Below are 14,960 nucleotides of genomic sequence, written 5' to 3' on the forward strand. Positions count from 1 at the left end.
GTCTCTTAACCTTAAAAGTTAATGCATGGGGCAGCTAGGTGGTACAGTGAATAGAGCACCTGCCCTGGAGTCAGGAGGACCTGAGTTCCAATCCAGCCTCAGACACTTAACACTTACTAGCTGTGTGACCCTAGGTGAGTCACTTAACCCCAATTGCCTCACCAAAAAAAAAAAAAAAAGTGAATGCATGTAACACTAGTTTGACACTTGTATTACCTATTGAAAAAAAGAAAAAAAGAAAAGAAAAAAGCAAGATCCCTCTATCTTGCCCAGGCTGGAAGTTTATAGGCTACTCATAAACCCAAGCCCTTTTCTGACTAATGGGAGCTCTGACAGCTTCATTTCTACCCCAGGGCGGTTTAGGGATGGGGTGGTCTACCACTCCTGCATTGCCACCACATTGATGCCAAACTCCCTCAACAGCACAGCTCTCCGGAGCTCAAGAGTTCAGTCAGTCTTAGCCTCCCTGGGAGCCAGGACTACAGTAATACTCCACCATGTTCTGAGCTTCATTAGTTTTGTAAAGTCCTGATTATTAGCACAGTGCCTACCAAGTAGTAGCTGCTGTATAAGGGCTTATTCCCCTTCCCCTTCCATCATATCATCTTAACAGGGCTTTTGAGAGCTTCAAAACTCTCAAGAAAAGATTTATTTTAAACCACAGACAACTAAGATTGAAAAATGAAAGCATAGATATCATTTAATAAGTAATTGTTGCATCTCTGTTACCCAATAGTAGAGTCCATCCTATGGCAGAAGTTGTGAGGATAGAGAAGTGAAATGAAGGACAAACTGGCTGAGTAAAAGGCAAAGCTAACAAAATGAACTAATTAGCAAACAATACAAAACAACATATAATTACATGTTGAATTGTGTAGTTCAGACTCTCCAGCCAGCTGGAGTAATGAATTCAACTCAACAAATATTTACCAGGCTCCTACTTTGTACAAGGCACGATGGGTAAAAGGACAAAGACAAATCAAGACAAGTCTTGCCTCCATGGAAGAAATGGGATTTAAACTGGGCCTTAAAACAGGAATAAGATTTGTAAGGGCAGTGGGGGGGTAAAATCAGGGACAAAGGCCCACAGCGTTAAATAGGCCAGAGAGGAAAACAACCTAGACAAGATACTGAAGAGCAGTGGGAAGTAAGTTTGGGTCAGGAGGGTAAGAACCAAATTCCAGAAAGCCTTAAAAGTAAAGAGGGGGCAGCTAGGTGGTGCAGTGGGTAAAGAACCGGCCCTGGATTCAGGAGGACCTGAGTTCAAATCCGGATTCAGACACTTGACACTTACTAGCTGTGTGACCCTGGGCAAGTCACTTAACCCTCATTGCCCTGCAAAATACAAAAACAAAAGTAAAACAAGAGTTCTGAATGGATACAGCAGATAGTACAAGGCAGGTGTGTATGACCAGCAGCAGGTAGATAAGGAAGTCCCAGTGTTCAAGGATAAAGTAGTTTATGAGAAAAAGAGACAGTCTTCACTTGAGAAGTTTGGTAGATAGCCTAGTAGGTAAAAGGCAATGAATAACTCCAGCAAAGATTTCTCTGAGATAGGGAGACAGACCTGTGTATACTGGCAGGCAGAGAAGGAGCCAGCACAAAAGGAATTAAACACACAGAAGAGGGAAGGTCCCAAAGGAACCTGAATTGAGAGAAAAAGGGCAGGGATTAGTGTGAAGGAGAAGGGAGACACTCTTCCTCTCGAAATGGAAAGAAAGGTTAAGGACCAATACAAAGTTTTCAATATTTATTAAATGCCTAATACGTGTGGCCAGGCAAGAAGCTAAGGACTAGAATAAATAAGGAAGATGATTTAAGGAGAAGAAGAATCAGGCTGGAAGAAGAACCAGAGGCTGGGAGCAGAAGGTCAAGGGGGTTGGGTGGCATTAAAGTCCCTCCCTTCAAAACCCAAGAAGGATTTCATGCAGTCTATGCAGCCTTCTGCAAAGTATTTTCATCTCTGTATATGAAATGGCTTCAGTTATAACCTATAGCTCCCTTAACCGGAACTTGGTGAAGTAATTCCAAAGTAACCCAAGCTTAATTCTAAATGTTCCTAATATATTCAGTCATCCCAATAAGAGACTTGGAAATTATGGCCAAAAACACATTTCGACCTAGAAAGCTTGAGCAAGGGGAAAGAATTTAACTTCTGAGAAAACAGAATTATTTTTCTAAAATGTAATCCATTCCAAACAGGAAAAGATTTGCTACCTACAGAGTTCGTTTTAGTTGGCACCTTGGAACCAATACCCCTTTAAACATAATGATTAAAGGAAAAAAATTAATAGAGGGGTTTAGTATGCACATCATTAATATGAATTACGCATTTAAATTTAAGGGGGTGAGAAAAGGGCCTCTAGCCTAGTTAATAAACTATTTGGCTCCCTAAGAGCTGGGGACCACTTTCTCCATGTCCTCTTTAGTCTTATATTATTAAATATAAATTTATCCAACTGGATTCCTGACTCAGCCTCCACCCACTGGAAAAGTTTTCTTCCCTTTCCTGCTACTTCTCCTCAAACTTCCTACAGCTCCTCCCTTCCCCACCCTCTCAGCTGAGAAACATGCTTCATTTTTTTTTTAAAGGCCATTGGAGGCAGCTAGGTGGCACAGTGGATAAAGCACCGGCCCTGGATTCAGGAGGACCTGAGTTCAAATCCAGCCTCATATACTTGACACTTACTAGCTGTGTGACCTTGGGCAAGTCACTTAACCCTCACTGCCCACCAAAAAAAACAAAAACAAAACCAAAAAAGGCCATTGACCCTGATCTCCCACTTCTTCCCTCTTTCTTGTCTAGTATCACTCATATACCTCCTGCCCCTCTCTCCTCCTCCACTACTATCTCGCATGATGAGGTGACCTTCCTCCTTACCAAGGCTAACCCCTCTACCTGCACAGCTGATCCCATTCCAGCCCACCTCCTAACAGACTGCCCCCTCTCATCCCCAATCTATCACATCTGCAATTTCTCTCCCCATCTACTAGCTCATTCTCTATTGCCTACAAACATGCTCATGTCTCCCCATCCTGAAAAATCCTCACTTGATCCTTCCATCCCTGCTAACCATTGTCCTCTATCTCTTCTGCCCTTTGTGGCAAAACTCATTAAGAAGACTATCTAGGGGGCGGCTAGGTGGCGCAGTGGATAAAGCACTGGCCCTGGATTCAGGAGGACCCGAGTTCAAATCTGGCCTCAGACACTTGACACTTACTAGATGTGTGACCCTGGGCAAGTCACTTAACCCCCACTGCCCCGCCCCCCCCAAAATACTATGGTAAGTGCCTCTGTTTTCTCCTTTCTTCTTAACCCCTTACAGTCCACCTTCTCACTCACACATATTTACGTATATACACACACACAGACAGACAAAACATACTTGAAAAGATGTGAAAATATTAATGAAAGAATAGCAACAAATATTCATCAAGGACCCATAATGTACAAGATCATTCATTATGAATCAAAGCATCCTGTGGGCTGGATCAGATCACCTTTACAGTTCTATGTTCATTTAAAAAAAAAAAAAAGAAAGAAACCAATTTTGCAAAGAAGGTAATTTGAACTCGGACTACTTACTCACAAAGTTAGAAGAAAAAATAAACACCTGTGTGAAAATATCAGAATTTTTAAAAATGTTTCAGTTTTTGCAAATTAATATATTGCTTAAAGCTAAGCACAATTATTTACTTCAACAGCACAGCAATTTAAGAGTGAGAAGAGAAACACTAATCATCTATTTAAATGGGAATAATTTCATTCCATATTGGTCTCCATTCTCCTCCTTCCAAAGTGATTTTTATTTTTTAAAAAAACTTTAATTTTTTAAAAAAATCACTGAGCCATCAATCAATAATGCAATAGGAGAGACCACTTAATGATTTGAAGAAACTCTCCATCCACAGCCAAGTTTTTTAATTAAGAGGTACAATCTAGCATCTGGCTACGGTGCCATACACTCCCACATCCCTAATGCCAGCTGTGGAATGGCAACACTAATGCAGCTGCCTTAATTGGAGATGCAGACCTAAACACGTTGATTTGGCTGGTCCGTGTAATTGCTAGATATGCTAACATTTCTATTAAAATATCCATAATACAGATGTTGTTCTCCTCTATCACAGCAAAAACTATGAACAGTATAAACAATAACAAGTTGAAATTAGCTGCAATTGGTAAAAACATTTTGACTTTATAATGGAACGTTCCAAAAGTTTGGAACTATACATATGACGAGATTAATATATTAAATTTCAGAGGAATCACTCTTTGCAGAGTATAATGAAGCTCTCTTTTCAGTCAGTTCAATAATACATCCTCCAAACTTTTCTCCACCTTAATCTTCCTCATGCACATATCTTGTTTCATTTCCCTCCTTTGTTCAGAATTCTTCGACTGCCTATCAAATCAAGTTTATTAGATTAATTTGCTTGTAGACAAAAATACTTAAAACTCCCGAGCACAGCATTCAAAGCCACCCATTCACTAATAGACACTGTACCTTTCAGGCCCTGTCTCACATGACCCCCTTTAATCCAGGCTATATTCTAGGCAATGTTAAGGATCTTTCCCATCATGGATTTCACACTTGGAATATAAATCACTTCTACCGTGGTCATATATCATTTTATATTGCAGCTTTTTGGGAGTCTGTCATATCCCCCTACTAACTTATGAACTCCATAAAGGCAGAGACCCTGCCATATTCCCTGAAAACCACAACGCTGCCTATGCAGAAAACGTGCTTTATAGTAACCTATGGAATAGGGACTGCCCAAGTGTCTGCTATCAAAGCAACCGTTATTGTGAGCACAGAGATGGTACAAAATCATTCCAAAAGACAGGAAGCTAAAGCAGAGGATGGACAGGCATTTGTTAAGGGGATGCTGCCATGGCACAGGTGGACTCCAAGTTCAGATGCCTTCCTCTTCCAAGGATCCAGTGCTCTGTGACTTTTCCCTTCTTTACAGTGTAATGAAGAGTGTAACAGACCTATACAAATTAGTCAGCAAGGGACTGTTAGTGTCTTCTGGGTGTCAGGCAGCTCACTGGGCAATACGAACAGAAAGAAAAAAAAATTAACTCTCCCTGTCCTCAAGGAGCTTATGAGATTTGGGGGAAAACAACATGTACACAAACAGCTGTAGATTCACAATCTAGAGTCAATACAAGGTGATCTGGGTGAAGAAAGCACAGTTGATGGGGAAAATCAAGAATTGCCTCATGTAAAAGATGGCATTTGAACTGAGTTTGTAAGGAAACTAGAGATTCTAAGAGGCAGGTCGTGGGATGAGAGATCTGGAGTTAGAAAGGACCTCAGGAGTCCCATCCCATAATCCCATTTTGCAGACATAGAAATGAGGTGCAGAAAAGTTAGGTGACTTGCCGAGGGTCAAATGATTAGTAAACACCAGGAAGTGCCGTTTGCCAATAGCAGCGTGAGTTCCTTGAGAGCAGGAGACATATTCTTTATCTATTTGCACACCCCACACTTCGCACGGTGCTTGGCACAGAGGAAGCATTTAACAACCATTTTTCATTTACTCATTCATCCAGTATGGATCAAGCACACGTCCACCAAGTCATACGAGATTTTCTGAAAGCTGGAATACGATTGATCACTTTGATCAACAACCCTCTGGTTAAAATTAAGTGAAGCACAAAACACAGAGAGTTATGCTTGCCAAAAGGGTTGGCTATGGGCACAAAGGATGGAAAGTATGGCTGGCTGCTGTCCTTCGTTCTCACAGAGAACCAAAAGGAAATCACTATGTTAGAGTTAAGTGACAGTGTGTCCAGCTGTGGCTGATCAGACCAATAAAGAGCCTGGAAAGCTCTACCACAGGTCAAGCACAAAGAGTCCACACTGGATTCTCGAAATCTGTACATCTTGCGTTTCTTTTGAGAAGTATAGAGTCCACATCGAAAAATGCCCTCCCAGGGCAGCTAGATGGTGCAGCGGATAGAGCACCGGCCCTGGAGTCAGGAGGACCTGAGTTCAAATCCGGGCTCAGACACTTAACACTGACTAGCTGTGTGACCCTGGGCAAGTCACTTAACCCCAATTGCCTCACTAAAAAAAAAAAAAAGCCCTCCCTATAAATGGGGCAGCTGGGTGGCTCAGTGGATAGAGCACCAGGCCTAGAGTAAAGAGGTCTCATCTTCCTCAGTTCAAATCTGGCCTCAGACAATTCCTATCTGTGTGACCCTGGACAAGTCACTTAAGCCTGTGTGCCTCAGTTTCCTCACCTGAAAAATGAGCTGGAGAATCAAATGGCGACCCAGTCCAGGATCTCTGCTAAGACAGCCCTAAGTGGGGTCATGAAGAGTCAGACACAACACAACAACAACAATAGACGGCAAGGTCCTTTGTTTATGGATGACAGTGTAAGATTTTATCCAGCCCCAGAACACTGCAGAGCCTCCTTTAGAATAAACATAATCGTGCAGTGTAACTAATCCCAGTGGAAAAAATGAGGCAGATAAAAAATTTCCATTGTCTAGACTTTTTTTTGGGGGGGGTGGTGGTGAAGCAATTGGGGTTAAGTGACTTGCCCAGGGTCACACAGCTAGTAAGTGTCTGAGGCCGAATTTGAACTCAGGTCCTCCTGAATCCAGGGCCAGTGCCCTATACACTGCGCCACCTAGCTGCCCCATTGTCTAGACTTTTAAGGACTCAGAGAGCTGGTCCATCGTTTCCCCTAGCTTGGACAGACACCACATACAAACAGTCAGCTAGGTCCAGAATTGGTCAATAGGATACCAGGTTTAATTGTATTTGGGAAATTACATGTTCTTAACGATTCTGAGCTTCTCCTTGAAACAAAGTCTCATCAATATTCATTGATGAAGAGTTAAGTTTTAGGATCACTCAATGTACAACAAAGACTTGAGTGAGCTTCAACACATTCACCAATAAAAAAAGTGGGCAGGAGAAGCATGGTATCAAAGACCTATATGTTAAAAGAACATTTTTTAAGCATAAAAGTGATAGTCAGGCTGCCTGTTCTCCTGGGAACCACTCCCGGTCTAGGAGGACCACAAGCACCCTGAGGGGGCCCACTGAGAAGAATTTATGGGAAACCATGGTAGAGAGTCACACAGGATAAGAAGGAATGAAATGCGGTCCGCCCCAGTAGGGAAAATATCCACATTAACAGGATCACAAAGGCATCTAAAACCTGAGTAGAAATGATCGTATTGAGGTCATCGTGATAAAATACTACTCTTGCCTGAATTACCAAGATGAAGAAAAAAAAAGGTTAGGGGTTGTTTTTTTTTGGGGGGGGGGGTTGAGGGGGTGCTGAGGAGAGGAGGAAAAGCTCGAACTCTCTAAAGAATCTCAAATGACTGGATATTTACACAATGTTTCACTTTCAGTCTGCCTGTGAAATCCTTACCTTAAACCCTTGCCTGGTAAATAAAAGGAGATGTAAAAGCCTTTATTTACGTTACCAACTTATAAATGGAGGAAAGACATTGATAAGATCCTCCCCAAACTACCAAACTTCCTTCTAATGGTGATTTTTATTGTACATTCAAGATGAAAAATCATAATTGTATGTAAGATGAAAAAACAACTTATCCGTTTTCTGAAACTAAAAAAGGATCAAAACCCCAAATTGGCCAAACTTTATTTAGCAAGAGAGAAGCTTAAGAAGCTGACAATGGGCCCAGTGAAACAATGAAACACACACACACACACACACACACACACACACACACACACACACACACACACACACACACGTTTTCCCGTATGGCTGGAAGCAATTTTTTTTCTCCCTACTATCCTAAAGGGTACATAGTAAGACAGGCTGGTGACAAATCGATGTGACAGGCAAGACTTTTTCTACCCATGACAAGGACAAGACAGTTGGTTTTTTTTTTAACAAACCAGCCTCTTGGGAAATGTACTTATCATGACCTCTGTATATGGAAGAGGACTCCCTCCTCGCCACCCCCCCTCCACCCCCATACTGGGAGTGGAAATTGTCTCTTACTGTCACTGTAAGAAGACTTCTGCATGGAAACTAGAGTGATGGGGTTCTGCAAAGTCATCTCCCTAAAGGGAGAGGTGGGCCAGGGGTAGGGAAGGCACCTTGTTTTAGACATGAATCTGATCACATCTAGCAGAGAGGAGGAGAGGCACACATTCAGGTGTGGAAATGCTCTTCTAACAAGCTGAGCTGGAAGGTTGATGTTGGCATTCTCATTTTACAAAGGAAGAAACTCTAGTCTCCGGGTGAAGTGACCTGGCCCAGGCTGCACAGATGGCCAACAGCAGCAGTGCTTGGAGCAGAGACCTTCAAACCTAGTCTTCTTCCTCTATCACAGCTGCCTCTCACCACGGGGGAGGGCAGAGGAATCGAAGAAGTTACAGAGGACTTGGGGACACAGGTAGGAAAGGTGTTTGCTGTGGTTCAGTAGACCTGTTTCCCCATCATTGGTTTTTAACCACTCTACCCCATACTCTGATAACCTTATTAAAACAAATGTTCTGAACCTTTGGGAATGAAAACAAAAGGTAGTTAGATCTTGGATGTCCATTTTCCAATATACACATTAGTATAGCATTAGCATGTTGATTTTCATAGGAAGCTTTCATGGAAGACACATTCTCAAGGTGCTGGTGAAGGGATATTTGTAAAGATTAACAGCAGGTGTGGAGCGAGGAGGAAGAAGAGTCATGTGCAAAAATTGTAGCTGAAAGATTAACTTTTCTCCCAGAAGTAGTTATTTGGACCTTTTCTTCTCATCTTTCACCATCTCTTGCTTCTCTCCTACTCACAGGAAAGGAGATGGACCAGAAACAACATGGGAATATTGGCCTGAACAAGACTCAAAGAAACATAGCCTTGAGAGAATGCTACCTTCCCAACAGCCCAGCTCCCGCCATGCCCAGTACCCCATAGTGAAAGCACAGGGATCATTTCCAGTAGTACATCAACTGACACCAGAGTCCTCAGCAGCACAACCAGAGAACATTTCCAATTCAGAAATGCATCTAAACAGATCAAATAAACCCGTCTCTGCCTGTCTCTGTACTTTGGAGAGTGTGCTGGGCCTCTGGGCGGTAAGGACCTGGGGGGCAGAGGTGACTTGATTTTGGAGTCACCAAGCTGCTTCCCGGCAGGCTGCTGGCACCTGTTGGCAAGAAGTTCTTCCACTTTCATGCTCTAGATGGAGGAGGCCCGGGCACAGAGGAGGCCCACACAGGGAAAGGCTGTTTCCAGTTCTGCCTTCATGGAGATGGATGAGGGAAGCCTGGCTGGGACGAATGCTACGTAGGCCTGTGCTAGAGTGTAGAGCCCACCATTTCACTTTCTGGGGCACTGTCAGCTCCAGAAAGGCGACAAGGCCCATTTGCTGTCTGCACCCAAGATAAGATCGTTGTTCAGGAAAAACAAGGGTCTTTTGGGGTTTGGGTGCAATTACCCCTCCTGTCTTCCTTCCTCTTTCAACTGTGCCTCAGTTGGTCCTGTGCCTCCTATTTCATCCAGCTCTCCCTTCCTCCAAAGACCCCTATTTAATTCCACATAATAAATATTAAGCACTTACTATGTGCAAGGACCAAGGCAGCCAAGTGGCACAAAAGGCCTGGAATGAGGAAGATGCGAGTTCAAATCTGAACCCATACAGCCTCAAACGAACTGGAGAAGGAAATGACAAATGCCTCCAGGATCTTTGCCAAGAAAACTCCAAAGAGGGTCACGGAGAGTTGGACATGACTGAAACAACTGACCAACAACATGTGGAAAGCTCAGTTCTAGGCACTAAGGGAGATACAAAGATAGAGAAGGCCCGATGTCTGACTGAAATCGCTTAGTACCTAAAAGAGGGATCGGGCACAAGACAGCTGGCCACTGGCTCCTCTGTGAGTGCCTAGGTAGCCCAAGAGTGACTCTTCTGGCTGAGTGGTATTTAAATAACTAGAGAGAAGGGGAGGCACTTGAGGTATCCCCAGAGCCGGGCAAAGGGCCTGATCCACAGGAATAAGTACTTGGTGACCGGCTGAGAGACAAATGTAGGCAGTTTTTCTCTTTCTCCCACCTCCCTTTTCAGTTTAAAGACCTTTGGATTAGATTCAGAAAATTCCAGGCAAACACATACTTCCCAGTCATTATCAGATACAGCCTGGCGTATGCCTAACATTCCTGGATCTTCAGCAATGTCTTTGGTTGCCTGGAAACTCTTGCCTTCTCCTGATAGGAGGGACACCTGTAACCGCTCTAGTTTCACACTCCAAACTTTAGAACCCTCGGTAATGCATTCCAGATTCCTTCTGGCGGTGTATGTGTCCCCATGAATAAAGGAAAGTGGACAGGACTGGACACTTTGAAAAACAGTAATACTGCACTTGTAAAGCAGCCATATAGTAATGGGGAACACAAAAGCATAATGTTCTGGCAACAAAAATTCAAGTTGTATTTCTTTCTGAATAAAATGAACCAAAAGCTACAATAAGTAAAGAACGTTATAAATGGTATATTGATGCAAGTTATTAAAATATATGAATAGAATAATTACATCACAGGATAGAAAATGCTCCCTTTCCAAGTTTGTTCAGCAAGATATTTCTCAATATGGAATATTTACAACCACCCAGGTGGCTCTTAATTAGGTAGTTAAATAATAATACTTCAATAACGTCTCCTAGCCAAGCTTCTGGGCCTGGACCTTTCCAAATTTAGCCAAGGGAAGAGAACTCTGGAATTGACAGCCACACATTCTATTGTGAGCTCCATATGCAAAAGTTAATCTAGGGCAGCTAAGTGGTGCAGTGGATAGAGCACTGGCCCTGGATTCAGGAGGACCTGAGTTCAAATCTAGCCTCAGACACTTGACACTTACTAGCTGTGTGACCCTGGGTAAGTCACTTAACCCCAATTGCCTTAAAAAAAAATAATAATCTAGCTTGGTTGGGCTACAAAACATTGTAGTGGGTTGGAAGAGCCTTCAAAATATTGGGTTACTCCCACACCATGAAGATGTCTAAATGAAGAATTTTAGCCAAAGAATAATGGTGGTGGTGGTAGTAGTGGTGATTGCCCTTTTGAGTCCTTGGGTTTTTAAATACTATCCCAGCAAAACAAAAAAATACTTGATCAGGTCAATTAAGCTGCAAAGGCTTTGGACAGGATTCAAGCGTGCAATGGCCACCTGTTAATACAAGGACAAGTCTAGAAAAGCTGAGACACTCAGCGCCAGGATGACTATAGAGGGATTGATTTTTTCACCACAGCCATTTTCAAAGACCATCTACAAATGCTGAGGTCATCACAGACCATAATCAAAATCACCATGACCAAAACAACAGGTGCTAACACGGAAACATACTTATTTCATTAGCTGTGTCCTTCAGTTTTTCCTGGGATCTGCTGATGAGAACAATCTTCATCCCACGCTTTGCTAACTGCAAACAAGAGAGAGAAGAAAGACAATTCAATTAAGGAGCATGCAATGCTTCATCAGCCAATGTGACTTCAAACATTTTGGGTGAAAACAGATCCCTCCTGATCATTATTAATGTTCCTCTAATTATGTAACTACACCAAATATAGACGATTTGGTTTTTACAATGTAGGATATACTAAGGTCTTACTTACAGGATCAAAAAAAATGAAGCAGTTACCATTCTTTCTTACAGATTGAAAGTATTTTTCCATAGTCAAACACAGTGCACCCTGAGTCACCCCTGCTCTGTCAGGGAGTTGGAGAGCTAGCTTTATCATCGGTCTTCTGGACCGTTGATGGGTCATTACATTGATCTTAAGTTTCAAAATCGTCCTTACAATGTTGCCACTGAACAAACTGTTCTGGTCCTACCCATTTTATCTTACATCAGTTCATACAAGTCTTCCCAGGTTTCTCTGAAACTGTACCCATCATCATTCCTTGTAGTGAAGTAATATTCCACTATTCAGTTGCCCATATTGTTCTGACATTAGCCACATTGTCTAACACACTTTCTGGTCCCTTTCCCATGAAGGTGGTCTCGCAATGAAGCATCTGCTGATGCAATTTGCTGGTTCATACCCACTACCACCCTCTACACAAGAATCTGGCACACAAGTCAAGAGCACATTCCCGTCAGTTCCCTTTTGGTTAAGCCCATCATGAGCACCACAAGACAAGATGATCCTGTGCCCCACACAATGATGTCTCTTGTCTTTCTTTGGTCAGAAGATGAAACTTTCCAAAATGAACTTAGGAGTATGGATAAAACTGTTGGTGCTAGGACAAACCAGAACCAAAACCAAACCCTTTACCAGAAATTGAGGAATCGATGAGGGTTTATTGAGTATGGTCACTTGCATGAGCAGAGACAAAAGAACAAAGCTTATTCAGATTTCAGTTCAGATGGGGGTGAATTGGGTATGGGGTACCTCAGGTTGGGCAAGGCTTGTAGCAGGGGGCTAGTAACAGGAAAGGTTCTTCTTCACATTAGCCAGCTCTTAGAACCTCACCCTAAAAGACAGGTCTGTCTTTGCTGTTTCAGCAGTAAAGGTAGAAGTCAGGGTGGGGGTTGCAATACAAACAGTGCCAGGGGCAAGGCAGAGGAACTACAGATACAATGGAGTCACTTTAGCTCCCTTGGCTACCCCCTGGAGCCATCCTCCCATTTAGCTAACTTCTGGCTCCAGATCTTGCCCTTCATGATTTCTACTTAAATGGCCTTGAAAGAGCCTGTGAGTTGCCTGGGCCTCAGGTTCTTCTTCTTTTTTTTTTTTTTTTTTGGCGGGGCAATGAGGGTTAAGTGACTTGCCCAGGGTCACACAGCTAGTAAGTGGCAAGTGTCTGAGGCTGGATTTGAACTCAGGTCCTCCTGAATCCAGGGCCGGTGCTCTATCCACTGCACCACCTAGCTGACCCCCTTAGGTTCTTTTTCTACAAAATGAAGGAATTCTACTAGATGGTCTCTGAGATCCCTTCCAGTCCTTGAGATATGATGAAATATCCTGTTGGTCTCTGACATTAATATCAACAGTAATGTGGTGAACCACAGCACACAGCTTTCTGGTAGTAAGCCAATTCGTTGGTCATCAGACAATGATCTCAGAGCGAGGGAGTGTTTAGAGATATAATTCATTACCTGAAGGACAAATGACGATGAAACTTTGCATGTTCAGGGAAGGCTGGTTCTTGGACACAGACTCAGTCTGGCCCCAGGGCCTTACTTGGGCCAGTTTCTCTTGCTTCACAGAAAACGACAGAGATGATGCTCCGCAGTCAGAGCCTCTGAGGGCCCAGAAATGCCTCCGTGATACACAAAGGAGTCAAAGCAGTACTTTGTGGAGATGGAAAACAGCAAGTGTACACTGGTAAGGTATTTGCTCCTGTCATGGAGCATGTCAAGCCAAGAGTCCAAGTAGAAAGAGTGTTCCCTACAGATGAAGAGGTCCTCCAGATGTTCCTATATAGAAACAACTTTATGCTGACTGTGCTGAGTTCCAGAATACTACAGAGCCTGCTTAAGAAGATCTGTCATCCCTCCAATACATATAGGAAGATATTAAATGACTGAAGACTGTCAACTGCTCCAATGGGAATATACAATTAGACTGGATTTACCCGTCTATCTACCTCTGACAAATATTGCAGATGAACAATAACACTGGGCTATAATGTTTTGTCTTTTTGACACCAATATTCATCTAGTGATGCTATTATGGCCAGGAATCCTGGAACAACATTCATAACCTCGAAGTAATACAAACTGTTGCTGAGGTAAAAGTCAATGGAAAGACACATGGGGGGGGGGGCAGAAATAGGCTGCTCTCATTGCCACAGACAACTGGCGCCCAAGAACTGGCATCAAACTTAGCAAGGTGGAAATTTAGGAACAGAGAAGGAGAGGAAGCAGTCATGGGTCGAATCTCAAGGGAAAGGAATCCTGGGAAGTGTGAACTGATGGAGCGAAGGAAACAGGAGGAGAAAGTATACAATGCCAACAAGACTGTAAAGAATAACAAGAAGACTTAAGAAAGCTGATCAACGCCATGACCAAGCCTGGCTCCAAAGGATGGCTGATGAAGCATGTTACTCTCCTCCTGCCAGAGAGGAGAGAGTCAAGATGCAGAAAGGGGCCAACATTTTTCAACATGGTGCTATGGGGGATTCTTTAGTTTGACTTCGTTTATTTGTTTAAAAGGTTCTATTTCCTCTATTTTCAACTGGTGGGGGAAGACAGCAGTAGTAATGCCAAAAAAAAGGGGGAGGGCACTGAAACTTTTTTTTTTTAATGCACAGTAAATAAGTGAAGGAAGTTCAGAGGGAAGTACAAAGGAGGGCAGCTTGAAAAGTAAAATATGGAATTTTGAATATACTTTTTTTGAAAAAGCAAGCAGTAGGGGGCAGCTGGGTGGCGCAGTGGATAAAGTACTGGCCCTGGATTCAGGAGTACCTGAGTTCAAATCCGGCCTCAGACACTTGACACTTATTAGCTTTATGACCCTGGGCAAGTCACTTAACCCCCACTGCCCCGCAAAAAAAAAAAAAAAAAAAGCAAGCAGTATGAAATAGAGACTCAGGGTTTCATATGCAATCCTGTTTTTTATTCTGCTATGTACTGGGAAATGGGAGGAAGGAGAAGACTTTATGTCCTGTATAAGAAGAAGTTAGATTAATAAAAATTAATTACAAAAGCCTAAATTAATAAAACGAAGGCTTACCTCTTCTGCATATGCTTTTCCAATTCCATCGGTAGCCCCCGTGACAACTAAAAAGAGAAAAAAAAGACAAAGTTTAATGTCTGACTCACAGAAAGAGCACTGAAAAAAGGTTAAGCAGGTTCTACTTCCTTTACAGAAAATCCTAGCCCTTTTATAAACCAAAATCTTCTAGCTGCTTGGGCAGAAACATCCTAAGAGTAGACCTCAAGCTTAGCATGGCAGTCCATCCAGACTAGGATTTTGCCTATAGCACCAAGATTTGTTTTATGAAAGGGCAA

The 14,960-nt window shown here is 42.8% G+C and overlaps 1 protein-coding gene and 1 non-coding gene across 2 annotated transcripts in view; both read right to left on the bottom strand.

Moving 5' to 3' along the window:
- The window catches only part of HSD17B12 (hydroxysteroid 17-beta dehydrogenase 12), a 140,338-nt gene that overhangs the window by 70,612 nt on the left and 54,766 nt on the right, over positions 1-14,960 (bottom strand). The window contains exons 2-3 of the mRNA XM_043971631.1: positions 14,683-14,729; positions 11,348-11,423 (exon numbers count right to left, since the gene is read on the bottom strand). Coding sequence (XP_043827566.1) covers positions 11,348-11,423; positions 14,683-14,729 — 123 coding nt within the window. The remainder of the gene's footprint in view (positions 1-11,347; positions 11,424-14,682; positions 14,730-14,960) is intronic.
- LOC122733146 lies at positions 9,309-9,442 on the bottom strand. Its single transcript, XR_006353739.1, has one exon. It is a non-coding gene; the product is annotated as a small nucleolar RNA SNORA68 (small nucleolar RNA).

This window comes from Dromiciops gliroides, chromosome 6, assembly GCF_019393635.1.
Source record: "Dromiciops gliroides isolate mDroGli1 chromosome 6, mDroGli1.pri, whole genome shotgun sequence".
Taxonomy (NCBI): Eukaryota; Metazoa; Chordata; class Mammalia; order Microbiotheria; family Microbiotheriidae; genus Dromiciops; species Dromiciops gliroides.